The 24,296-nt window shown below is 50.0% G+C and overlaps 2 protein-coding genes and 1 pseudogene across 4 annotated transcripts; 2 read left to right on the top strand and 1 right to left on the bottom strand.

Annotated features, from left to right (window-relative positions):
* Positions 1-5,550: 5,550 nt before the first annotated feature.
* Positions 5,551-11,880, top strand: ARL2 (ARF like GTPase 2). 2 transcript variants are annotated; one of them, XM_039860031.1, is made up of 6 exons: positions 5,551-5,709; positions 8,590-8,700; positions 8,798-8,960; positions 10,358-10,438; positions 11,223-11,321; positions 11,408-11,880. In XM_039860031.1, the coding sequence occupies exons 1-6, from the start codon at positions 5,645-5,647 to the stop codon at positions 11,540-11,542; spliced, it is 654 nt and encodes a 217-aa protein (XP_039715965.1). In that variant the 5' UTR covers positions 5,551-5,644; the 3' UTR covers positions 11,543-11,880. The 2 variants fall into 2 exon arrangements, with proteins under 2 accessions (XP_039715965.1, XP_039715966.1); XM_039860032.1 differs by lacking the exon at positions 11,223-11,321.
* Positions 10,833-10,951, bottom strand: LOC120600913 (uncharacterized; annotated as a pseudogene).
* A 2,991-nt stretch (positions 11,881-14,871) lies between the features above and the next one.
* SNX15 (sorting nexin 15) lies at positions 14,872-24,035 on the top strand. 2 transcript variants are annotated; one of them, XM_039860028.1, is made up of 8 exons: positions 14,872-15,097; positions 18,429-18,464; positions 18,680-18,800; positions 19,988-20,103; positions 20,206-20,374; positions 20,678-20,821; positions 22,926-23,183; positions 23,480-24,035. In XM_039860028.1, exons 1-8 carry the CDS (start codon positions 14,999-15,001, stop codon positions 23,584-23,586), a joined length of 1,050 nt encoding a protein of 349 aa, XP_039715962.1. In that variant the 5' UTR covers positions 14,872-14,998; the 3' UTR covers positions 23,587-24,035. The 2 variants fall into 2 exon arrangements, with proteins under 2 accessions (XP_039715962.1, XP_039715963.1); XM_039860029.1 differs by lacking the exons at positions 14,872-15,097; positions 19,988-20,103 and adding an exon at positions 15,233-15,320.
* Positions 24,036-24,296: the final 261 nt, after the last annotated feature.

Below are 24,296 nucleotides of genomic sequence, written 5' to 3'. Positions count from 1 at the left end.
ACTTTTAGAAGGGAGCAGAAAGTATAAACAATAAACAGCTGGGCGCCAAAGAGTACGTGAACCTCCCAGAGCTCTGTGGGATGTGGCAGTGGTGACCTGGATTTTCTCAGGTGGTCCAAGTCCCAGATAGGCTTAGTTTCAAATCCCTGCTTTGCCACCTCTTGCTGAGTGACCTCGAACAAGACACTTGGTTTCTCTGGGCCTGTTTCCTTGTCTGTAAAATGGGGATAATGCCCTTACTTTGTCAGAGCTGTCATGGCAACTATCATGAAACCATACATGGAAAGCACTCACCCACAAGCTCCTTCTTGTCCAGCATCCCTGGCTGGGCCTCCCCTGTGATGTCGCATTCCTACTGTCCACTGCAAATGGTAGAGAAGCCCAGGTTAGGCACCCTGCTAAGATCCTGGACAGTGGAGAGAAAGGAATATCCCCCTGGCCTTTGAGGGGGCCCTCACACCCCTCAAACAATTCTCTCCTTTCTCTTTTGTGCTAGTTCCCATAAGAGCTCTGAGAGGCAGGAAGGCCGCATTCAGAGGCTGGGTGGGGAAGTGATCAGCAGGGTCACAGCAAGGACATGGAGGGCTGGGGTGGAGTTGGGGATAAAGCCCAACTCAGTGTGGCCAGCGACTCCAAGCAACGGACAAGGGTATGTTCGCCTTAGCCGACCCAGTCCAAGGGGTGCCAAGAGCAGAGGATTCTGGAGATTATCTGAGGTTCAGCAAGAGGAGGGGACTTGGTCAAGTGCAAGGAGGTGGCAGAGCCAGGCAGACGAGATACTTCTCGCTATCCAGCTAACGTCAGCGTGAGAAAAGATTGCTGAACCACGTTGAAACGCTGGTAAAGATAGGACCTCCCATGGGTCCTGGGCCAGAGTTCCTGAAGCCAGGGGGTTGCCCCATCCAGAAGAAGGCTAGGAAGGGGTCCCAGAAGAACTGCGCTCCCTAGAAACTCAGGTACTACCAGGTGCGCGGCCCCAGGCGGCCTATGCCCTCTCTGGGGCTCAGTTTCCTCATATGTAAAATGAAAGAAAGTATTGACTGAACTTTTGTGGCCCTTCTTGCTGTGGCTGGAGTCTGGGGCCACCCCGAGGCCTCTTGGCAGATGGATACCTCTGGGCTCAAGGGGTCTGTGCCATTTGAGAGAAAAGAGGGGGCTTTTCAGCAAACAAGGGGCTGAACGTTGAATGAGGGTGAGAGACCCAGGTTTCTCTTCAGGCCCTGCCACTTCCTTGCCTTCCACTCCAGGCCTCAGCTCGCCCACCCTGCAGACCCCTGCTGGGAGGGGTTGTCTACAAGATGCCCTTCTCCCTTTGGGCCTGGTCCGGGAGCTGGTATCTGTGGGATAGGAGAGGGCGGGGGCCGGGTCTGCCTTGGTCTGGGGGCAGAGAAGCCTGGTAGTTAAGAACAAGGCTGACGGGACCACTGCTTTCTGGCTGGGTGAACAGCTAGTAGGCAAAGCTTTGTGTTTTCGATCCTCTGCTTCTGTCTCTTTTATCAACAGATATTTACTGAGTATCTATTATGTGGCAGGCCCTGTTCTAGGTGCTTGGAGACACTTGTGTATATATATATATAAAAAGATCTACTATCAGAAGCAGAGGGTGAGATGAGGGAGAAATGGATGAAGGTGGCCAAAAGACACAGACTTCCAGTTTGAGAGAACAGAGGGGGCTTTTTAATTGTGTCTATTATGAGAAGATGGATGTTAGCAGAACCTATCGTGGTAACCATTTCCCAATATACATAAATCAAACCATCACGCTGTACATCTTAAACTTATATAGCGATGTACATCAATTATTTTGCAATAAAACTGAAAAGAAAAAAAAAAGCTCCAAATCCTTGCCCTCGCGGAGCTTCCATCCTAGTGGGGACAGAGTTGGGGGAGAATAAATATAACAAATTGAGGGACTTACACAGGCCTGAAGTGTCCCGGGGGGAATAGAAAGCAAAATTAAGGATTGGTGGAATGTGGGCAAGAGATTAGCATTTTCCAATTTAAATAGGGTAGTCATGGCTGAGCCTCATTGAGATAGTTGAACAATAATTTTTTTTGAGACATTGGACATTTGAGCAAAGCATTGAGGAGAGGGAGATGACAGGGTGGTATGGATTAGGGCCAGCGGGAAGGGGACCTGGAGAGAAGCAGGTGATCCAGGCAAAGAGCTGCGGGAGCAATTCATGTGGGTCCTCAAAGGCCACCGGAGACTTCAGGCTCTAACTCTGAAAGATAAAGGGAGTACGCGGCACACAGCAGAGCTGAGGGCATTGAGCAGAGGAGAGACAAGATCTGAGCATGGGTTCAAAAGGCCCCTCTGCCTTGGGGGTGGGGAACAGGGAAAGCGGTTGAGAGGCTGCTGCAGCATCTGGGTGAATGGAGCCCCTGGCTCATCTGTCAAGTGGAGATAAGAGGGTACCCAGCTCTCAGGTTGCTGAGTGAAGGCTCAGCAACTACTCTGCCCTCATTTCCCCAGCCTGGCCCTGTGGAAGCATCGCACAGCCTTGTTCTTGAGGACACCACAGGCGCAGGGGAGGTGAACGTGGACGTGGTTGTTGGAAGAGCTCAGATTTCCAAGTCTTTCCCCACTCCTCAGATTCTAGAAAGGCCTGAGGATGTCCCGTGCCTTTGGATGGATGGCAGGGAACAGTTCATTTTGTCATCTGAAAGTCGGAAAGGACACTTCATCTGCCTCCCACTCAAAGCAGCTGGCCTGAGACCTGTAAGGAAGATGCTTGAACACTCTGACTTGCCATCTGAGGCATTCGGCTGTGGCTTGCTCATTACACACACTCAGTGGGGACAGGGCTGCCTTTGGATTCTCAAGGCCCACAAGGAGATAATGGGTGGGAGTACAAGAGCAGGCGAGGGAGGAACCGTGGTCTATAGGCAGATGCCATCTCAGTGATTAGGTTGCACATTCGGACTTCCAGTTCTTTGTTTACTAATAATTAGGACAAAACCTATACTTGGGTATGCTGCCACCAAGTGCTGGTCAGGGCTTCTGGCATGAGCATGTATGTGATCCAAAAAATAAATTTGCATCATAGATGGGTTTCACCAGAGAAAATTAGGATTTCTCTTATCAAAACTGGAACTTATTTTAAACTTCATATGAACATTATAGTTTAAAAGAATCAAATAGAAAATTCTTTTAAAAAATATTTATGTACACAAATAAATAAATAAAATACTTAGGTATACTTCTTGCTAATGCTTAATGATCAGCAGTTATAACTTAAGCAAGGTCTTTCCTCCTGGCTTTTTTCGATGTTATTTTTCTTCTCTGATTAAAAAGGTGATACATGAAGTGTATGACTGGATCAAAAAGGCTATACCTCTTCAAATTAAGACTAGAAAGCCACATTTTCCTCCCCAGACGCTGGGTAAACACACCTCTTTACAAGCCATCTAGAATTCTATCCTCAAGTTACAATCCATTTATTTAGCCTTAAGAAACTCCCTTCAAAAGCAGGTTTGGGTATTTTAATTTCATGATTCTTTCTCGTGAATATGTATATTCACAGCTATATATAACTACAGCTCCATAGATCATTCGTGGTTTTCTTCCAAAGGTACTCCTTAAATATTTTATTTCCTTAAGAGCACCCTTTTGTCCTTTCCACCAGGCAAATGAAAATACTGCCAGTCAGGAGGCTTCTACACTTGTCCTGTAAAGCCTCTCCATCCTCCACCCCCTCAACCTCCATTTCTAGCTACTTGCAATTATTCAAAAGCGAAACAGTTACTTCCTAGTCTTTTACTGTTTCACAGAGTTTCTAGGCTGTTTTTTCAGTTGATATTCACTGTGATCCTACCATGTGGCCCCTAAAAGCCACAACAGCTTGGACAGGGCAAGGCTTAAAGCCTAATGTGTAAACGAGGATTTCGATGCTAGCAGTAAAGTAAAACAATCCAGAAGTTCTTAAGGTAATAATTTTCAGTTTCCCTCAAACCTGCTCCAGAGGCAAAGTTGAATTGCAGTAATTTTCAAACTTCTGTGACCATGACTCTTAGTGAGAAGTACACACAGCCATATAAATACCTGAAACAAACATTTCAACAAGCACTACGTACCTTTACTTCAAGGGCAAAGGCAGGAATGCTTTCTGTTCTGTTCATTCTATTTAATTTTTACCAGTGCTACTACCATATGAAATTAATGTCTTTGTAGTCAACACAAACACGGGCGATTTAATACAGTTCAACTTATTTGTGATGCTAATTTCGCAATCCCCTTAATGGGCTGCATCCTATAGTTTGAAAAGCATGGTTTAGTGGGTTATTGTATTTTTAAAACCAAAATAGTATTGAAGTTCACTTAATATGGCACGGACATCTCTACACACAAGCACCTTATAGCTCTACCTCACCCTTCTCAAAGGCTTCATGGAATCCACGTCACATATGAACCCCCGCTTAGTTAACTGACCCTCCATGAAGGCTCCTAAGATTTCTTGGGAACCCAGAAAAACGGTGCACTTTACTGTTGACAGACCTGAGTTCAAAATTGCTGCCCAAACTCCTTAAACTCTCTAGGCTCCACTGTAACATCCACAAAAAGGAAATAAACCTTTCAGGGTTGCTGGGAGGATGAAGTAAAAAACATGGAGTGCTTTATAAAAAATTACACAGAAGTTAGCCCTCATATCCAGCTGGTGCCCGACCTCTTTCTCAAGCGCCGGACAGAACCCTCTCTGTATTGCCCACTCACTTTTACCCTGTAGTAGGCTGGGGGAAGGGCTCAAAAGAAGACAATAAGGTTCGCTCTTCTGAGTTTACTGCCTACTCCCTGGCCTCAGTTTCCTCACTTTTTTCTGGACCCGCGTGCTAAGGTAAAGAACCAAACTATCGGATAAAGTCATTCATTCAACAACAAATATTTATTGAGCAGTTACTATATGCCAGTGTGCTAAGCACCGTGTGAGCCTCAACTTTCTCATAGGCAAAACGAAGAACTGTGCTTCTTAACAGAGAAATGATGGCCATCTTGGGTGGGATAATTCTTTGTGTGAGACTACTCTGTCCTCTAAATGACATTGGGGACAACGCAATGACGCCCTCGCACATTCCGAAACCGCTCCTAAAGGGCATTTTCGCCCTCGATGGAGAACCCCTTGCCCACTCTCTACGATTCCAAGTGCCAGGGAAAGGATAAGGCTCTGTCACCGGCAGGTTCAAGATGACGCCGAGGCCGGAGATGAGAAGGATCTACACCACGTTTTCGGGGAACAGAGCCTTACCCTGGCGCCGGGATGAGCTCGTCAACAAACTTGGGGCTCTCGGTTCTGACTTCTGAGTCTGAACTCTAACTCCCTATGCAGCCAAGACACAACCCAGGAACTTCAGGTTTCTATTCCCGGTTGAGCCTGAGGTCCTGGGGAGGAAGGAATGGCGGTGTCCTAGTCCCTCAAGACCTCGGGATGCGAAGGGTTAACGCAGGTGGCCGCTCAGAAGCCCCATCACCGCTAGAGGGACCCTCGCCGCGGCACCGCTGGGAGACTTCGCGATCACGTGGGAGCGAGGGCGGGACCAAGTGAGGGTCCGACCAATAGACTGTGCTGTCGGTGGGCATGATAGCCAATAGGAGCAGGGAGAGGGGTCCCGGGACTGGAAACGGCTGCCGGAGGGGGCTACGGGGATCATGGGCCTTTTGACCATCCTGAAGAAGATGAAGCAGAAAGAGCGGGAGCTGCGACTGCTCATGCTGTATCCTCTCGGACACCGGAGCCGCCAGGGTAGCGGGGACCCCGCCGGGCGGGCGGCACTAGGCGCCCCCTACCGGGCGCGGGGGTGCGCGGCGGGCTGGCCCATCCCAATTCCTTATTGTGCGTCACGCACGTGGGCGCTACCAATCACCTCTGGCGGGGGGCCGGGAGGAGGCCGTACTACGGGCTCAGGGCGGGGGGACTCCGTTCCCAAGGCCAAAGGTGTGGGCCTAATGGCTCAGCGGCCAGACCAGATGACCTCATGTAGAGGGGAAGTGGGACTCGAAGGTGGCCCAGACGCCACCACACGTTAGTCTGGCGTGAAGCGTGGGGCTGCAGTCCTCCCCGGCTCCGGCCTCCCCCGCTTCTCCTAGGGGCCAGGCCCCGCCCTGTAGGTCGGAATCCCCGCGGCATGCAGCCTCTGCTCTCGGCTCCGGGGAGAGGAGGGTGTGGACTCCGCGGGTACTTTTGCCCATGGGTCCAATTGTCCCGTCTTTTTATTTGCTGCCGCACGGCCCGTCATTGTCCCCGCGTCTGACGGCTTGTAGGCCCGAGGGCCCCGCTAACCTGCCGAGTTCCATTAGCAGGCATTTGCACTCGTTCGCCCTAGTCTATGCCAAGACGCCCTCTCCTCCGCCCCAGCTCCCCGGCAGGGAGGAGACATCCGTGTGTACAGATAGCTCAGACATAACATTCACATCATATGTTTTTTTAAAGTGCTTGAAAAAAATAAAATGAGAAAGGCGCAGAGAATCACTCATCCAATAAATATTTTTCGAGCGCCTAGTATGTGCTAGGCACTGTCCTAGGGGCTGGGGTAAAACAGAAACAACCCGTGCCTTCATGAGCATTTTGTAATTCTGGAGGGAGAAAGATGTTAAATAAGTAAAATACATGGTATGCGTGGAGAATGCAATTTAAATAAGGTGATCGAAGAACGTGGCATTGAGAAAGTAAGTTGAGTGATGACAGGGACATGAGGGATGGACCGTGTAGATATCTGGGGGAAATTGTTTAAGCAAAGAGAACAGCAAGTGCAAACGCCTAGAAAAATGAACTCGAGGTGTCTCTAAAGGAATTTCAAGGGGGACAGTGTGGAGGACAGTACTAGGTTAGGACCGAGAGGTGATGGCTTCACTGTAGGGCCTTTTGGTTCTTGGCTTTTCCTTTAAATGAGAAGTGCTGAGGGGGGATGTGATCGGAGGCCAGGCCACTGCAGTAACGCAGGTGAGAGAGGGTGGTGGCTCAGACAAGGATGCAGGCAGTCAGGAGATGGAAGTTGGGGCACATTTTGACAGTGGGGCCAGCGGGAATTGCTGCTGGATTGGACACCCTAGAGGGTGAAGTCAAGCAGGACTGCTAGGTTTCTGGCCCAAGTAATAGAATAATGAGGAGCCGCTTGCTGAGATGGAGAAGCTGGCAGGGAGCAAGGTCAGAGAAAAGATGGAAGCTCAGTTTTGGGCATGTGACATCCCTCAGCGACATCTCAGAAACGTCAGATAGGCAGCTGGATATAGGGACTGATGTCCATGGGAGCAGCTGGATGGGACATATAAATTTGGGAATCATCAGCATAAAGGGGGTGTTCGAAGCCATGATCCTGGATGAGACCATCGAGGGGGCGAGTGTGGGCAGACACTGCTGAGGCGTACTTAGATCGGGAGGTCACGGAGATGAGTGGCCAGGAGTGGAGGAGGAGAATCAGGCGAGGGTGTGTCCTGGAGCTGAGGGAGGCACAGGCCAGTCTGTCAGGTGCTGCTGGTGGAGCAGGAAGGTGAGGACTGAGGACTGCCTGGCCGTCAGAGTCTTTAGGGACAGACTCGGCAAGAGCAGTCGTGGGGAAGCAGAGGAAGCAAAAGACTCGTGGGTTCAAGAAAGAGCAGGAGGACAGAAATTGGAGAGGATGAGTATGGACACGGTTTTGAGGAAATTGGCTATAAAAGAAGGGAAATAGAGGAGTAAGTAAGGGGGAGAGGGATCAGGAGAGGATGTTTGCTCCTTGTAAAGTGGGCGAGAGGTCAGTTTGTCAGCTGAGGGGAATGATCCAGCGGAGAAGGAAACGTGGATGATGGAGTTGGGAGAGGGGGTAATCAGCCGATTATCAGGGGCTGAGGCTGGGCCTCAGGAGAGGTTCTGTTGCCCTCATGTCACTGGTTTGAGTCACTCGTCCAGGTCAGGCGAGCAGAAAGCCTGGGCCCCCGCTCCCAACTGCAGGCTCCTTAAGCGTTGGAAAAAGGAGGATGATTCTCTCTGGCTAGTGAACTCACCCATTCATTGCACACTCACTCAGCTGCAAAGGGTTTGGAACATTTCATAAACAGAAAGGCAAGGGTAGCTGCCTCCAGATACTTGCGCTTGCTTTTCTTCTGCCTAGAATGCTCTTCCCCGGGTGTTTCAAAGAGTTGACTCTTTGTAGTTTGGGCCTCAGCTTGAGACCCTCAGAGGGTCCTTCCCCGGTGCCCAAGCCGAAGGAAGCTCCTCCAATGACCCTCCGCAAAAGCCTGCTCCTTGTATTTCTAACACTCACCAGGATCTGACAGTACCGTGTTTCTCATCAGTTTGAACTCTTATCAGCTGTCTCTGCATTAGAGGGTAAACTGCGCAAGGGCGAGACTTTGACTCTGGGTCCCCTAGCAGCAGGAGATGGCCTGGCATTTAGTAGATATTCAGTAAATATCGTGGAGTGAATTAAGGAGTCTGGTCAGGAGGAGATATTTGTTTAATACTTCCTCATTTATCCTGGGCCAATGATGGGTCAGGCATGTGCTCAACTGATTTTGCTAGGTGGCGGGAAATGATTTGTCCCCTAAGAAAGGGGCACTGTGACAGTGTCACTGCCTTCCAGAGCACGGGGGTTTCTCCTTAACCTGGTGTGCCCCAGTGGCCTGGACAATGCTGGCAAAACAACCATCCTCAAGAAGTTCAATGGAGAGGACATCGACACCATCTCTCCAACACTGGGCTTCAACATAAAGACCCTGGAGCACCGGGGGTGAGCGGGGTCCCTACAGGTGGGCAGGCAGCCCAGAGCAGGGCTGGGAGGGTGGGGTCAGTCAGGCTGACCTGCCAGCCATCCCGTCCCTGCACAGATTCAAGCTGAACATATGGGATGTGGGCGGCCAGAAGTCCCTGCGCTCCTACTGGCGAAACTACTTTGAGAGCACGGATGGCCTCATCTGGGTGGTGGACAGCGCTGACCGCCAGCGCATGCGGGATTGCCAGCGCGAGCTCCAGAGCCTGTTGGTGGAGGAGGTGGGCAGGGGGCCTGGCTGGGGTGGGGGGAGGGCGGCTGGGCTTCCACCGGTGTCCAGGCCCCAGTGCTTTGTGCGCATGCATGATATGTGGACACCTTCCTCACAGATTCCCTGAGGGCTCTGTGACCGCAGAGGGACGCTTAGATCAGGGTCTCTTCCTTCCCTGAGCCCTTGCCACGTGCCCAGTACTCTTGGGGAGGCAGAGACGGCCCCTGGTTCAGGGAGGCCCATAGTGCCGCAGGGAGGACACTGTAGACCAAGACCCGGGCTCACATCTCTGTGATGTCACTGCGTCACCACCCTGAGCTCGTTTCCACACCTCACATCAAGCTTTAGAGAGGATGACCGCAGGCCAGTGTGTGAGCCTGGCTCAGGAGTCAGACCCTTCACTGTGTGACCTCAGGCAAGGCACTCGACCTCTCTGCACCTCCACTTCCTCATCGCTACAATGGGCATTATAATTAGGGTGATCTTATAATTTATTGTATGGGCTAAAACACTTTTCTTTAAATAAAATTTTAGATTTACAGAAAAGTTACAAAGATAGCGAGGAGAGACCCCATATACCCTCACCCTGCTTCACCACTGTCAGCATCTCACATAGTCACCGTACATTTGTCAAAACGAAGAAACTGACATTGGGAAGTTACTCTTAAAAGCTACAGGCTGTGTTTGGATTTCACCAGTTTTTCCACTAATACCCTTTTTCTGTTCCAGGATGTGACCCAGGTTCCCACAGTGCATTGAGAGTAAAATGAGGACACTTTTGAGAGAAAGAGGGGGTTGTTAATGATCATGCAGGGACAGCAGTTGTAAACGGGGCTGTCCTGGGCACACAGGGACATATGGTCACCTGGTATAACAGTAGCTACCTTCCGGGGTGTCAAGCAGCTCCAGTGCGATGGCTGTCAAATGCCCAGGCCTGGCCCTTTATAACTGCCCATTTGGAGCAACTTCTAGAACTAAATACACACACGGATATAACTAGAATCAGAGGCAGAGAGGCCTGTCAGGGCAGTGGGACAGTAAAGGGCTATATGCACTTAGAAAAGGGAAAGGCCACTTCCAGCGGACCCCATGGCCTCTGGGACAGTTGCATTCTTGGTGCACATCAGATCATCCAATGGAGCAGTCGAGAACTATAGTGGGCTAGGAGATGCCCACTGGGTGGTGACTGGACTAGAGCCAGGGCCCAGGCCCAGCCCAGGGCTCCCTCTGCCCAATGTGTGCCGGCCTCAGAGGCATTGTCCACAATGCCTACCCTGCTTGGGCCGCTCCCACCGCACGGGGCCTTGCCCTCATCTTCCAGGTTGCTGACTCCAGATGCTCTGGGGGATTAGGTGAGGGGCCAGGCTGCCCTCTGAGCCCAAATACCCCTCCATGTCTCTTCTCCAGCGCCTGGCCGGGGCCACCCTCCTCGTCTTTGCCAACAAGCAGGACCTTCCCGGAGCACTGTCCTCTAATGCCATCCGTGAGGTGAGTTCAGGCCTCAGCACAGGCTCGGGGAGAAAAAGAGGCACACATTTCCCTGTTAACTTATTTTAAAAGCATTTATTAGCCCCTGCTATTCGGGGCGCTGGAGAGTCAGCAGTCAGTGGCGCCTGTTAGCCTGGAGGAAGGCAGGCCTGCAAATAGATCATGCCACAGGGTGACAGCCATGTAGTCAAGGCTTTCTGTGTGCCAGGGTCTTTGCATGGATTCACTCATCCAATTCTCACAACGACCTCATGAGGGAGGAACTATTATCAGGCTTAAAGAGGTTAGGTAACTCGCCCGAGGTCACACAGCCAGTAAGTAGACAAGCCAGGATTTAAACACAGGCCTGTCTGACCCCACAGTCTGCATCTCTCTCTCTTTTTTTTTTTTTTTATGCCTATAGCACCCGGTCTTCCTAGGTGGTCACCCATCCAAGTACTAACCAGGCCTGACCCTGCTTATCTTCCAAGATCAGACGGGATTGGTCGTGTTTAGGGTGGCGTGGCCGTAGACAGAGTCTGCATCTTAACTGTTTTTCTAGCACTTTAGCACCAGAATGAGAAAGAGGGGTTAGAATCTTGGTTCTGCCACTTACTAGCTGTGTGACCTTAGGCAGTTTGCTTAACCTGTCTTGAGCTTTCCTTGGTAAAATGGCCAGCACAGTGTCTGGCTCATATGGCCTTGGGAGGAATGGATGAGAGGACATTTGTAGGGCACATAGCACAATGCCTGGATCCTAGCGATGCTCGGAAGCCTGTGTTGCTTTTATATCCTTATGGGATAGTGCCGGCATGGCAGTGTACGGCGAGCCTTGGCGCCTTGCGGGGCTGACACATCTTCACCAGAGGCCAGGGAAGGCTTTCCAGAGCAGGGCCTTGAGGAAGTATGGATTCCTTCTGGGCCAGGAGCGGGACGGAGCCTCTAGCCGGCAGGGTCACTGGGCCCCAGCAGCACTTTCCACCCTTTCAGGCCCTGGAGCTGGACTCCATCCACAGCCACCACTGGTGCATCCAGGGCTGTAGCGCCGTCACTGGGGAGAACCTGCTGCCCGGCATTGACTGGCTCCTGGATGACATTTCCAGCCGCATCTTCACGGCCGACTGAGCCGCTCCAGACGCCCCGACATCACAGTCTGGGTCGTCCCTTCTACCCCCTGGCCCTCACCAAGCACCATCCGTGGGAGGATGGGAATCAGCCAGCCCAACTAACACTCCCCAACCCCTCCGTAACCTGCTGCTGCCGCCCACTGCTGCTCCGTGGCCAGCCAGCTCCCATGACAGGAGGGCTGCCCTCCTGGCTGTCACCCTGGCTCCTGACCTGGCCCTGCAGCTGCCATACCAAGAGGTGAGGGTTGGGGCTGGGCGGGGGCTGTCTCTGCTGCTATGGAGGCTGTGGGCCTCGTCCTTTGCTCAGCTGTAAGAATAAACAGTTTCTTGCCCCTACTCCCAGCTGAATTATTTACTGATTCAACAACTTTAGAGACCGTCTACAGCCCACCGTCCGGAGGGAGAGAGAATTTCAGTGTTAACTCTGCTTTGTCAAAGGCATATGCAAAGAATATAGAAGCACAGGACCAGGCTGCAACTAATTCCATTTGGAAGAGTCTGGGCAGGCTTCCCAGAGGAGGTGACATTAAAACTGGGAATTCAGGATGAGTAGTTTTCCAGAGGAAGGGGGAAGACAGTTTACCAAAGCAACTGTTACCCTCAGAGGTATGAATTAGAAAAAAGGATGCACCCTCACATCAGGGCTCACAGATTCTTGAATGGAACACGGGCTGAATTTCAGCTCCCAATTTCCTGTCACAGCCAAGAACCCACATACAGTGGACAACATGCACACCTGTACAAGGCAGCATTGGTTCAAGCAGAAGAATGAAAAGCAAAGATTCTTGGGAAATGACTCAGGTGTAGGACTAGCTAACCAAGGGCACAGCCAGGAAGGGGCCTTCCCTGGAGGCTGGAACAGGGGCCAGGCTGGGAAGGGACGGGAACCAGGGTGGCCCCAGGGTGGCAGGACAGAGGGATATTTTTACAGGGCCCCATTCTGTGGTCTCAGCCTAATCTGCAGGGTTCTGTTCAAAGCACTCACTACTCGCTGTCACATTTAAGGCGAACCCTAAACAGTACGGACTCTCAGTATGTCCATTTATATGGGAACCGAGCCTCCAGGAGTTTACATGACTTACTCAAAGTTGGGGAGCTGGGGGTTGGACCCAGCACACTTAGCACTAGGCCCTCCTAACCGTTTTAGTTTTTGTCTCTGTTTGAAATTTAAACGCCAGTGAGAGGGGGCCTAATGTGTCTAATGAGGGAGGGGTAGTTTAACCAAGGGAAAGGTGAGGAAGAAACGCCATATTTGCTCTTAAACTGGCACTAGGATCCCTTGTAGACACCTGTGCAAAATCTGGGCTTTGTTAGGGTGGTAGAAGGGGCATGGATGTCGGGTGGACAACCTTAGAACATCAACTGTCCTTCAGTGTGGAAAACAAACTGCCTTCCCTGTCCTCTGTGCACGACACCATGGTTCTCACGCTCCCAAACCCTGTGCTGAGTGAACAACCCAGGCCCAGAGCCAAACTCTAGCTCTGCCACTCACTGAGTGATACTGAGCAACCTGTCTGTGCCTCGGTTTCCTCATCTGCAGAAAGATAAAGGCACCTACCTCCTAGGGTTGGGATGAGGAACAAATGGGTGGGTGTCTTTTGTGTCTTAAGCACTGCATAATGTTAGCTATAATTATCATTATATGAACCAGCAGGAGCTTGAGCAGATCCGACCAATGGGAACTCAGCCATCCACTGATCTAGTGAGTCACCCCAGTGTTCAAGTCCTGAGGGCCTTTTAGTAAGCAGCACCCTGGATTTAAAATGTGAATTATGCATGGTTAGAGACAAGAAAATAATAAGGTTATTATACTCATCACAAAGGCCTATGGATGGGGAGTTTGAGCTGTGGCGGAAAATCTGCATCACATGGTCAAGCAGACACAGGGCGAATGTGGGGAGCAGGCTCGCTGCAGCTGTGTGCTTGCAGCTTTCCCCTCTCCCCTGCCTTCTAGAAAGCTCTTCTGTTTGTTTCTCATAGTGATGGAACGGGCGGAGGTGGCATCTGGAGAAGGCCAAAGGCTAAACTGATCTACACAGGAAAAGGCTTGGAGGAGACAGGAAAAAAGAAGGTGGAAAGGGGAGAATTAGGAGCTGCCAGGCCTGGGAGTTAATGATTAACGAGGAGACTCAGTCCCGCCCAGAGAGCTTTAGAGAACAGGAGCCATGTCCCTCCCAAGGGGTCTTTAGAGGGTCCCTGGTGTGTGTAGTAGGCGAGGACACCACCCTTCCCAGCCTCCTCCAGAACACCTCATAGATGAGCTACCTCATATCTGAGCTTCCAAGGGTCTGATTTGGGCTTTTGCTTTGTGCTTCTTTCGGGAGACTGGCCATCCAGAGCCCGGACATCTGAGTTCCAGTAACAAGAGCAGCCGTGAATGCTTAAGCGCTCCACCCACACTGCCGCATTTAAGCTTCGCAGCCTGGTGGTGGTGGTACAGTCAGGGTCCTTGACGGCCTGCCCCAGACGCCGATTCTAACTGCCTTCAGCAGAAAGGACAGTTTCTTGGAATGATGGTAGGGACTCACGGCATCCGGATGGAGGTGGGACATCCAGGCTCGGAAAACAGTGCTTCAGAAGCTGGGCAGCCAAACCCACAGCCAACACTGTACTCCAGGAACAAGTAGGTCCCCTTGCCAGGCACTGTGCCCTTTGTCCCTCACTCAAGATTCAAGGACTCAGGAGCGAGTCCCCCACCCAGACCTGGGACCTGGAGCAAGGCAAGGAGCTGGCACCTTTGGATTCTGGGGTGGGAGGCTGGAGGCTACACATACTAGAGAACTTCCTCCAAAGATCTGGTACAACCGTACTAACAGGAAGAAGTGACAACAAAGGAAGAAACAAACATCCACGGCAGTAGATTCTATTACAAACATCCCCATTCTCGAGATGAGAAACTGAGGCTCCGGCATTTATGAGAGTCATACAGCTAGTAAAAAGTATGACTTCGAACCCATGACACCATCGTGCTTCTCCGAATTCTTTTTGCTCCCCTGCCCAACCTTTCCAGAAAACACACATTAGCGAATCCTACGGAGGGAGACGGAGAAATAATTTGGTTAAGTCTGGCACATATTGGCCACAATAAAAATTGGGTAAATGGATGAAGGGAATTGGTAAGCAGAGGAGAAGTCCTTTGGAGATCTGTGATGAGGGTTTGCCTCGGATGGGGTGGGCTTGAGCTCTTGGCAGAGAGGAGTGATCCAACCTCCCCAATCCGTACTCTCAAATCCCCTAGTTTACCATTTACCAACGACCGAGAACTTTTTAGACGCTCCCTTGGCCGCGCTCCAGGGCCGAGAACTGCACTGTCACTTGTGACCAGCTCCCTAGGCCCGAGGACCGAGGGCGCAGGCCCAGGCTAGGCGGCGGCTGGCTGCTGCTGACCGGGAGGGGCGGGGGCGACGTGGAGGAGGCTAAGGCCAGCGGTCGGCTCTGCTCCAGCTGAGTTGCCATGTCCCGCCAGGCGAAGGACGACTTCTTGCGGCACTACACAGTCTCCGACCCCCGGACCCACCCCAAGGGCTACACCGAGTACAAAGTGACCGCGCAGGTGAGGTAGGGCCCAGCGGGGACCTTACCCTTTTAACAAGAGGGATGCCGAGTTTTACCTTAAGGCAAGGCACTGGTAGAACATCCCTTTTCGGACGACAGAAATATATTTCCCCTTTAAGGGGAAGCCGTTGCGCGGACCGTCTTCCTTTCTAGCCATCAGGGGGCGGGGTTATGAGAGGGCGCTGTCCTCTTAAAAGGGCTTGGACTGCAGTTCCGATCCGGTGAGTTGGGTTACCCACCCCTAGGTGTGGTACGTGGGCGTGAGGCCGTAAATTTCTTTAAATTAACAAAAACTCTAGCTCATCCCAAATATTAGTTCTCCAATCTCTTAGAGTAAGCTTTGTTTTTTGGTTTGTTAGAGATTTACATAAAAGCTCTTTAAATAATTTATTTTTAGTTTTTCGAAAAGTACTCGTCCAATTTTTTAAAAAGCATACAGTTCAAAAGAACTTAAGGAGTAAGTCTCCATCTTCACAGTCATAGCAGGAAGTCAATAAATAAAAGACTAAAGTTGATAAATGAAGCAGTAACAACATCATAAGCACATTGTGTAAAGAGACCTGGAAGAAACCATGAAAAGAATTAAAAATAGAAACTACAATAATATCTGTAGAGTGAAATACAAAAACTGGTTCGGGGAAGGATTTTATTATCACTGTTAATTTTCTTGTACCTTTAGAATTTTGAACTAGGCAACTACTAAACCATTAAAGAGGAGCAAGAATATAAAGATACTGCCAAAGTGATTTAAGTGCAGATACAAGATGTTTAAAATGAGCTTTCTCAAAATCTTTTTTTTAATTTATTTTTCAATTACAGTTGACATACAATATAATAGTAGTTTCAGGTGTACAACATTGTGATTAGACATTTATATGCTTTACAAAGTGACCCCCTCATAAGTCTAGTACCCATCCGACACCATACGTAGTTAGTACGTTATTATCGACTACATTTCCTATCCTGTATACTTTACATCCCCATGACTGTTTTATAACCTGCAATTTATACTTCTTAATCCTGTTACCTTGTTCACCCAGCCCCCCAACCCTCTCCTATCTGGCAACTGTCAATTTTGTTCTCTGTATCTACAAGTTTGTTTCTGTTTCGTTTGTTTGTTTTGTTTTTTAGATTCCACATGTAAGTGAAATCATATGGTGTTTGTCTTTCTCTGTCTGATTTGTTTCACTTAACATAATACCCTCTAGGTCCATCCATGTTGTTGCATTTGGCAAGCTTTTGTTCTTTTTTATGACTGAGTAATATTCCATTGTATATATGTACATTCTCTTTATCCATTTGTCTATCGATAGACTCCCCAAATCTTTTATAATGTATTCCCCATGCCTGAAAAATACAAATTAAAAAGATAATTCTTTAGAATATGGACTTGGGGATGGGGTGGTTGTGGCAAGGGACTGTAACCTTTTCCTATAAATCTTTCCGTTGGCTTTTGAAACAAGTAACGTGCATTACTTTGATGCATTTTTATAACTTTTAAAGATAAATAATTTTCCCTCCTTTACCATTCCCATTTATCATCTTCATCGGAACCGTTGCTGGTCGTTTCTTATCTAGCCTTGCAGATAAGCTCTAAATTTAAAAGCAAATATGAGTATCCATGTTGTTATTACGCACAGTGGCATTGTGCATCTTGCTTTTTTCACTTGCTGGTATTCCTCAATTTTTTCATTGTTTCACCTTTAAAATTTTTTAAACTGAGACCTAATTTTCATAAAGTAACATGCTCAAATAGTAAGTGTTCAGCTCAGAAATTTTTACACATGTACACATCTGTGCAAACACCACTCAGATCAAGACATAGACATTTCCATCGCCCCAGAAAGTTTCTTTGCACCTTTCCAATCAATAATCCTCCCAGAGAGGTAACCACTGCCCCGGCTTCTGTCACCATAGATGAGTTTTGTTCTTGAATCTCATACAAATGGAATCACACAGCAAGTACTCTTTTGTGTCAATATAATGTTTTTGGAATTCATCCTTGTTGCATGTGTAAGTAGTTTGTTATTTTTCTTACTATGTAGTTATAGTCCATTCTAAGACTATACCTCCATTCCTTTATTCATTCTCCTATTATTGGATATTTGGGTTGTTTCTAAAATATTTTAGTTGTTAGGAGTGAAGTTGTGTGAACATTTGGGTACAAGCATTTTTGATGGATGTGTGTACTCATTTCTGCTTTGTATATACCTAGAAGTAGAATTGCTGGGTCATTTGATAAGCATATGTGTAGCTTTCCTAGAAATTGCCAATTTTCTAACATGGTTGTTCTGTTTTATTCTCCCATTTTTGCCGGTACTTGATATCATCAGCATCTTTAATTTTAGCCATTCTTGGTGGATGTGTAGTATCTCATTGGAGTCTTAATTTGCATTTCTCTGATGAATAATAATATTGAGTATATTTTCATAATCTTATTGGCCACTCAAATGTCTTCTTTTAGGGGAGGTGCCTGTTCTAGTATTTTGCCTACTTTTTCAAGTTGGGTAGGGTTGTTTGTCTTGTCTTTTTAGTATTGAGTTGTAGGAGTTCTTTGTATTAGTCTGGACATCAGTCCTTAGTCAAGTATATATTTCTCAATGGTTTTTAAATCTGATTGCTTTTACCCAAAAATAGTTTAAGCAAGTCTGTCGTGAAAAGCAAAGGCCAGGATTTCAGTCCTTACATCTCCTTACTTGGTGTGTGGGACCTTGTATAGTTCATGTCCCCAGTCCGAGTGTCCATTTCCTCATTTTTTAAAAGGGCTTGTTGAGGATGTCTGCCTCCATGGGATCGAGGATAAGGAACAGGAGATGTTTTGAAAACTGTCAAGTACTCCAAACTGTAGGGTGTTATTTTTTAATTATTATGAACAACATAGTGAAAAGGGAGTCTTCTTTCTACTTCAGACCCCAGTCTGCTCTTCTGGGGGTCACAACCCCCGTGTCTGTTTCTTCTGTGTCCAGGAGTGTTCATCCACAGTCCTAGGACACACCTTAATTTTTAGAGGACTTGGGGTTCTTTGGTTTCAAAAGGAATTACAGGGACTTGGCTCTTTGAAGGAACCGAGACAAAAGTTGGGCTGAGGATGGAGCGGTCCGGACGGGCCTTTAGGGATCCCCCCATTTGGCAGATGAAGAAACAGAGGTGCATGGTAGAAAAACTGCTCTGAGTTACGCTCAAAGCCTTAAAGCCAGGACACCTTGGTCCCAGTGGCCAGTGGTCACTGCCCCTTTGAGAGGAACCTGGGGCATCCTGGGATTTTATAGGGCGATGAGGTGTCAGATGTCAGTCGCTGGTCTCACCTGGTTTTTGCCTTTCTTCCTCAGTTCATCTCAAAGAGGGACCCAGAGGATGTCAAGGAGGTGAGGCTCCTGGGATGAAGGGGGGCCAATTCCCCAGTTCCAGATCTGGGAAACAGTAAAGGAACAGCTGCTTACTGTAAGGCCAGCCCCTTTTCCTCCCTGGCCCTGGGAGGAGGGGTTGCTGCGGCCCTCATCCTCACAGACCCCGGGGCGGGCAGGGGTGGGGAAGGCGCCTCCCACCAGTGCTGGTCTGGTCAAGCCCCTGTCCTTCTCAGGTGGTGGTCTGGAAGCGGTACAGCGACTTCCGCAAGCTTCATGGAGACCTGGCCTACACCCACCGCAATCTCTTCCGCCGCCTGGAGGAGTTCCCCGCGTTCCCCCGGGCCCAGGTGTTCGGTGAGCAGCAATCAAGGAATTTAGGCCAAAGATGGTGGAAGAGTCAGGCACAGGGGACCTCTGCTGGTGGCGGCTAGATAGGCAGGGCCTGAAACCCTGCACAGACTGTTCAGAGAGCTGGAAGGGCCCGGAGAGATGGCCTCACTTAACAGATGGGGACACCGGGGCTCAGAGCAGCCTCGCCCTGATTGCGCGTCAGGTACTTTAACATTCTTGTCCTCAGTAACCCCATTTTCAAAATGAGGCAACCGAGGCTCAGGGAGATGAAGGGGCTGGGTCTCTAAGTGGCAGAACCAGAACTCCTGCCCACAGCCGTGTTTCCTGTAGACCTACGCTGTCTAAAAACAGCAGCCATGAGCCAGCGTGGCTGGGAGCACTAGAGACATGGTGAGTCTGAGCTATGACGCGCTGTACGGGTCACATATACGTGGGAAAAAGAATGTCAACTATCTCAGCAGTGTATGTGTATTGATTACATGTTCAAAGGGGAATACGTTGGATGTATTGGGTTAAGAAGACCATTATTAAAATTAACCTGTTTCTTTTTACTTTTTTTAAATGTGGCTACTAGAAAATTATAAGTTACACATGCGGCTCGGATTATATTTCTGTTGGAAAGGGCCGATCTGTACTTGGGTCTCTAGATTTCACCTGTTGTAGCAAGGTGACGGGATGCTGCCGGCAGGTTATGCCAGGCAGTGGGGAGTGCAGCAGGCTACTCTGTTAGATAACCCTGCATGATACATAGACCAGAGCAGTGAAACTATGAAAAACAGCGATACTTGCTGTGTGACCTTGGGCAAGTCACTTCCCCTCTCTGAGCATTACTTTCTTCCCCATTACATTAAAGCCATCTGAAATTATTTTCTAATTGGTTACCTGCCTCCCCCTGTCTAGGATGTGATATCTATGAGGGCAGAGAGCTTGCTTCTCTCTCACTGACCTTCTGAAACTACCACATAGTAAGTGCTCAATAAACATCCAGAAAATGGATGAACAGAGGGATTGGTCCCTCCTCACAAGCACCTCCACCTCGAGAGGAGTTAAGGAAGATGGCTGATGGAATGGAATAGGGGGCAGCTGGCTGCTCAGATCCCCTCCAGGCAGAACCAGGAATAGTGGCCTGGGGGCCAGAGGCCCCTGCGGGTCATCGCTTCTCTCCCTGCCTCTTGTCCTGGCGGCTGCAGGCCGGTTCGAAGCCTCAGTGATCGAGGAACGGCGAAAGGGGGCAGAAGACTTGCTTCGCTTCACCGTGCACATCCCCGCGCTCAACAACAGCCCCCAGCTCAAGGAGTTCTTCCGAGTATGTGTCCCTGTTGGCCTCCTCCCCAGTGCCTGGGAAACCTTCCACCCACCAGGCTGCACCCTGTGACCCCCTCCCCCGGCTGGTCTTTCTCTCCTGCAGGGTGGGGAGGTGACACGGCCCTCTGAGGTATCCAGGGACCTGCACATCCTGCCACCCCCTCTGATCCCCACACCACCCCCAGAGGAGCCCCGGCCGCCACCTGATGAGTCCTGGTTGCCCCAGCCACTCCCCGTGGAGAAGAGGGGCCTCGAGGAGTCGGAGGTGCCAGGTACATGGAGGTTGCAGAGGGAGCCAGGGCTGGAGGGTCCTGTGTGGGGAGGGGCACACTCCTTCTTCAGTGATCTTAGTGAAAAGCCTGGAGCGTGCCCCAGCTCCTCTACCACCAACCTGCTGGGAGCTCTGCTCGGATCGTCTAGGCTGTAGTTTCTTAATCAGTAAAATGGGCACAAACCCTAAAAATGGGCTTGTCTAGCCCATGGTTGCTGCAAGGATTCAGTGAGAGGTAACTCCGTTGTGAAAACTGGGAAGCGATAAGGGCAGGCATGAATGTCCTCAATGATCTATTCTTCAGCGGACCCCCCGCCATCCAGCCCTGCCCAGGAAGCCCTGGATCTCCTCTTCAACGGTGGGAGCACCGAGGAGGCGTCTGGTTCCCCTGCCCGAGGCCCCCTTACCGAGGCGGAGCTGGCCCTCTTCGACCCCTTCTCCAGGGAAGGTAACGAGCTGGTACAAGCAGGGGGCAGGCAGAGCCACCAACTAACCGTGGTACTTGTGTAAATCTGAGAAAGGCGCCCACTGTGGGCAAATGGCAGCCTCGATGAGAATTAGAAGCAGATGCCATAGTCCAGAGCCGGGGTCCACGGCGTACAGCGTGGCAAGCTGGATGCCCCTGTATAGTGAACGGCCATGGAGGAAGGAAATCAGCGACTTCCCAAGGTGGGGTCTTCTCCCTGAGAAAGCTCTGGAACCTGCAGAGGTCACACTGCTCCGTGAAGGGTTGAGTTCCTCTGTTGGAAGCCCAAGATGGGGCTTTTCTGGCTGGCTCGGGGTCTGGCTGCAGATCCTGGAGGCAGGAGAGGCCTGTTGGTCAAAAGGGGTGAGGTCTGGGCTCAGAGCAGCTGCTGGCATGTGAGGGCACTAGAGACAGAAGGCCACCACAGAGGGCCAGGTCCTGAGCTCCTGGCTCGGAGATCAGGAGACCTGACAGTCCCAGGCTTTGAGACACTGGAACTTTTCCTTGTGAAATTCTCTGAGTTTATGCTGTTCCCGCAGCTGGGGTGTTGAAGTGGCTGATCCGCTTTGGGATCATCACGAATCAGTTTCGTTTTGGATTCCTCAGCGATCTTTTAAAACCCATTTTGTTGGCTTTCCTTTCTCACCTTCAGTGACCTCCTGACAGACCCTTAGCTCTCTGATCAGTTCCAGGCATTTGAGTTCTCTCATCCTCGGGTCTGATCTAGATCAGAACCTGTCTCCCATCTAGTTTTCAGCCTCATGTACCCATCTGACTTAGGACTGACTGGTGGCCTGGCCCCTGGCCATGGTAACAGGAGTGTGAGGAGGGTTCTTTTTTCCTTCTAGTTCTGCTCCTTACCCTCCTTCCTCTGGCCCCTTCAGAGTTGGAGATCGGGGGGAGGGAGGGATTGGGCGGCGGGGAAGGCAGGGCCACATGGTTTCACTGGGACTAATGTACCCAGCCTCCAAGAGGCAAGCATCCAAATACTCTGCCTTGCCCCAGCCAAATCCTCTGGGGTGCCTGGTGGCCAGATGCGTGGACAGGAACCTGTCAAGACTCTTGAAAGGCAGCTCCCATGAGACATTGCCTCGGCCCATGGGAAAATGCTTAAATCCTTGCCCCACCAAACCCTGGAAGCACCATTTGCTCAGGGGCTACCTCATCTCCTGTACTGTTGCAGCCACTTCCAGCAAGCCTGTCACCATCACAATTCTCCAGGCAAGGAGCTGGCAGTTTCTCTCTCTCCATCACATACACCAAATTCCTAAACTCTAGTATTGGGGCACCCTAAGAATTCTTCTGCCTACACATCAGCAACCCAGGGAGAGCTGCGGGCCAGCTAGGAAGGAGATGTTATCTTCACTTCCTGCAGGAGGCCCATGGTCTCCTCCAGGAGACCCTTGGGTGGGGTTGGAGAGGTGCCCACCCTTTCCTCACTAGGCCAGTCGTGTGCCAAGGTGCTTCGTACTCCTACATCTTCCCGTCAAACACCTTTTCCTCACTGATTCACGAGCTCTCTGGTCTTCTTTTACGTAAGCTGCAGAGCGGATGTTTGACGACCTCTCCGTCAGTCCTGGGGGACAGAATGAGCCCTTCTTTCTGGAATGTGAGGGTGTCTGCCACCCACTGTTTTCACATGTGGGGCCTCAGTGGAAATTCTAAGACCTCAAAAAAAGCCCTAAGATTCTCTGAATCCATTCTAAGATTCCAAGGCTTGGAATGTTTCTACACTTGGCGTGGTGTAGTTGGTCAGGTAAACTTTGTGGAAAGAATTCTTGGATTGATAGATCAACTGTAGTCAGGAAGGAAGTGGGACAAGGGACCCAGAGCCCACAAACTAAAGTTAATGTGTAGCTAAAGAAAGAATTTGGAAGGGGGGCTGTTTTTACAAAAGCACGTAAACACCAATCAAATAGAATATGGCTAGTCTGCTGTGCGCAGTGGCTTCTGGATTGCTTCTGCACTGCTCCCATCCACCTGGGACGAGTTAGTACCCTGATGGGCAAGAGAGTTTTGGGAATGGGCGGCAGGCCCTGGTAAAGGGAGGGCCAGTCTGGCCTGAGTCCTCCATATCTGATTGCAGAAGGTGCAGGCCCCAGTCCTACCCACATAGGTGAGCTGGCAGCAATGGAGGCAGAGTCCGAGAGGCCAGACCAGGAACCCTGGGAACCAGGAGGGCAGGAGGAGGAAGAGGACAAGGAAGGAGGTTCCACCCCTGCCTACCTGAGCCAAGCCACAGAGCTCATCACCCAGGCCCTACGAGACGAGAAGGCAGGCGCCTACCCTGCGGCTCTGCAGGGCTACCGGGATGGCGTTCACATCCTGCTTCAGGGAGTTCCCGGTGAGTAGGACTGGAAGGAGGAGGGTGAGGCCTGGGGTCCTGGACGATCCAGGGAAAAGAGGGAAAAGCGAAGAACAAGTAAGTTAAGGATCAGAGTTGTTCCTCATTGACCAGCTGTTTAAACTTGAGCAGTTTTTCTACCTCTCGTGGCCTCAGTTTCCTTGTTGGCAAAATGGGAGAATAGATCTGATTCCCAGGGAAGGGGAAAGACACACATTGATACTCTGTGAACTGTAAGGGACTAGACCAGGGATTCTTAACCCAGTTACCTCAGCTGAGCCATTCTCTCTCTATAGGTGACCCATCACCTGCCCGCCAGGAGGGTGTGAAGAAGAAGGCGGCTGCATATCTAAAGCGAGCAGAGGAAATCCTGCACCTACACCTGTCCCAACTCCCACCCTGAGAGAGAGTGAACCCCTCCCCAGGACTCAAGCTCCAGCACTGCCAGCCACCCCTCTCTCCTCTCCCTGGGGCCTAGCCCTATCTCCTGGTCTTACAACAACAGGGGCCATTTCTGTATGTAACTGGACCAAGAGTGAGAAAAATAATGATTTCTCATCACCCTGACTATACTTGCCAGCATGGAATCAGATAGAGCCTGTCTGGCTCTATCTCGATGTGTGAGCACCAGTTCCGGTCACTGAACTATCTGTTTACCCATCTAGAACTAGGGTCTGTAAACTACAGCCTGCAGCCAGATCTGGCTAACTATCCTTTTTTTGTAAGGCCCATGAGCTAGAATGGTTTTTACATTTTTTAATAGTTGAAAAAAATAAAGATTATTATTCTGTAACAGGAGATAATGACATGAAATTTAAGTATCTAAAAAATAAAAATTGTATTGGAACACAACCAGGCTCATTCGTTTAGTATTGTCTGTGGCCGCTTTCCCCCTTTACCAGCAGGATTGAGTATGTAGTTGTGACCGAAAGTCCCAAAACATTTACTATCTGTCCCTTTACACAGTTTGCTGACCCCGATCTAGAAAATGGGGAGAATAGCCTCCAGGAAAACAGAGTGAAGAAAGAAAGACATGCCCATTAAACTCGTTTATTGTTTGAAAGGGATGATGGAGAGGAACCCAAAGCAGGGGTATCCATTTTTTTGCGGGGT

This window comes from Pteropus medius, unplaced genomic scaffold (genome assembly GCF_902729225.1).
Source record: "Pteropus medius unplaced genomic scaffold, Ma_sr-lr_union100, whole genome shotgun sequence".
NCBI classification, from domain to species: Eukaryota; Metazoa; Chordata; class Mammalia; order Chiroptera; family Pteropodidae; genus Pteropus; species Pteropus medius.
This window is presented reverse-complemented; position numbering and strand designations above follow the sequence as displayed.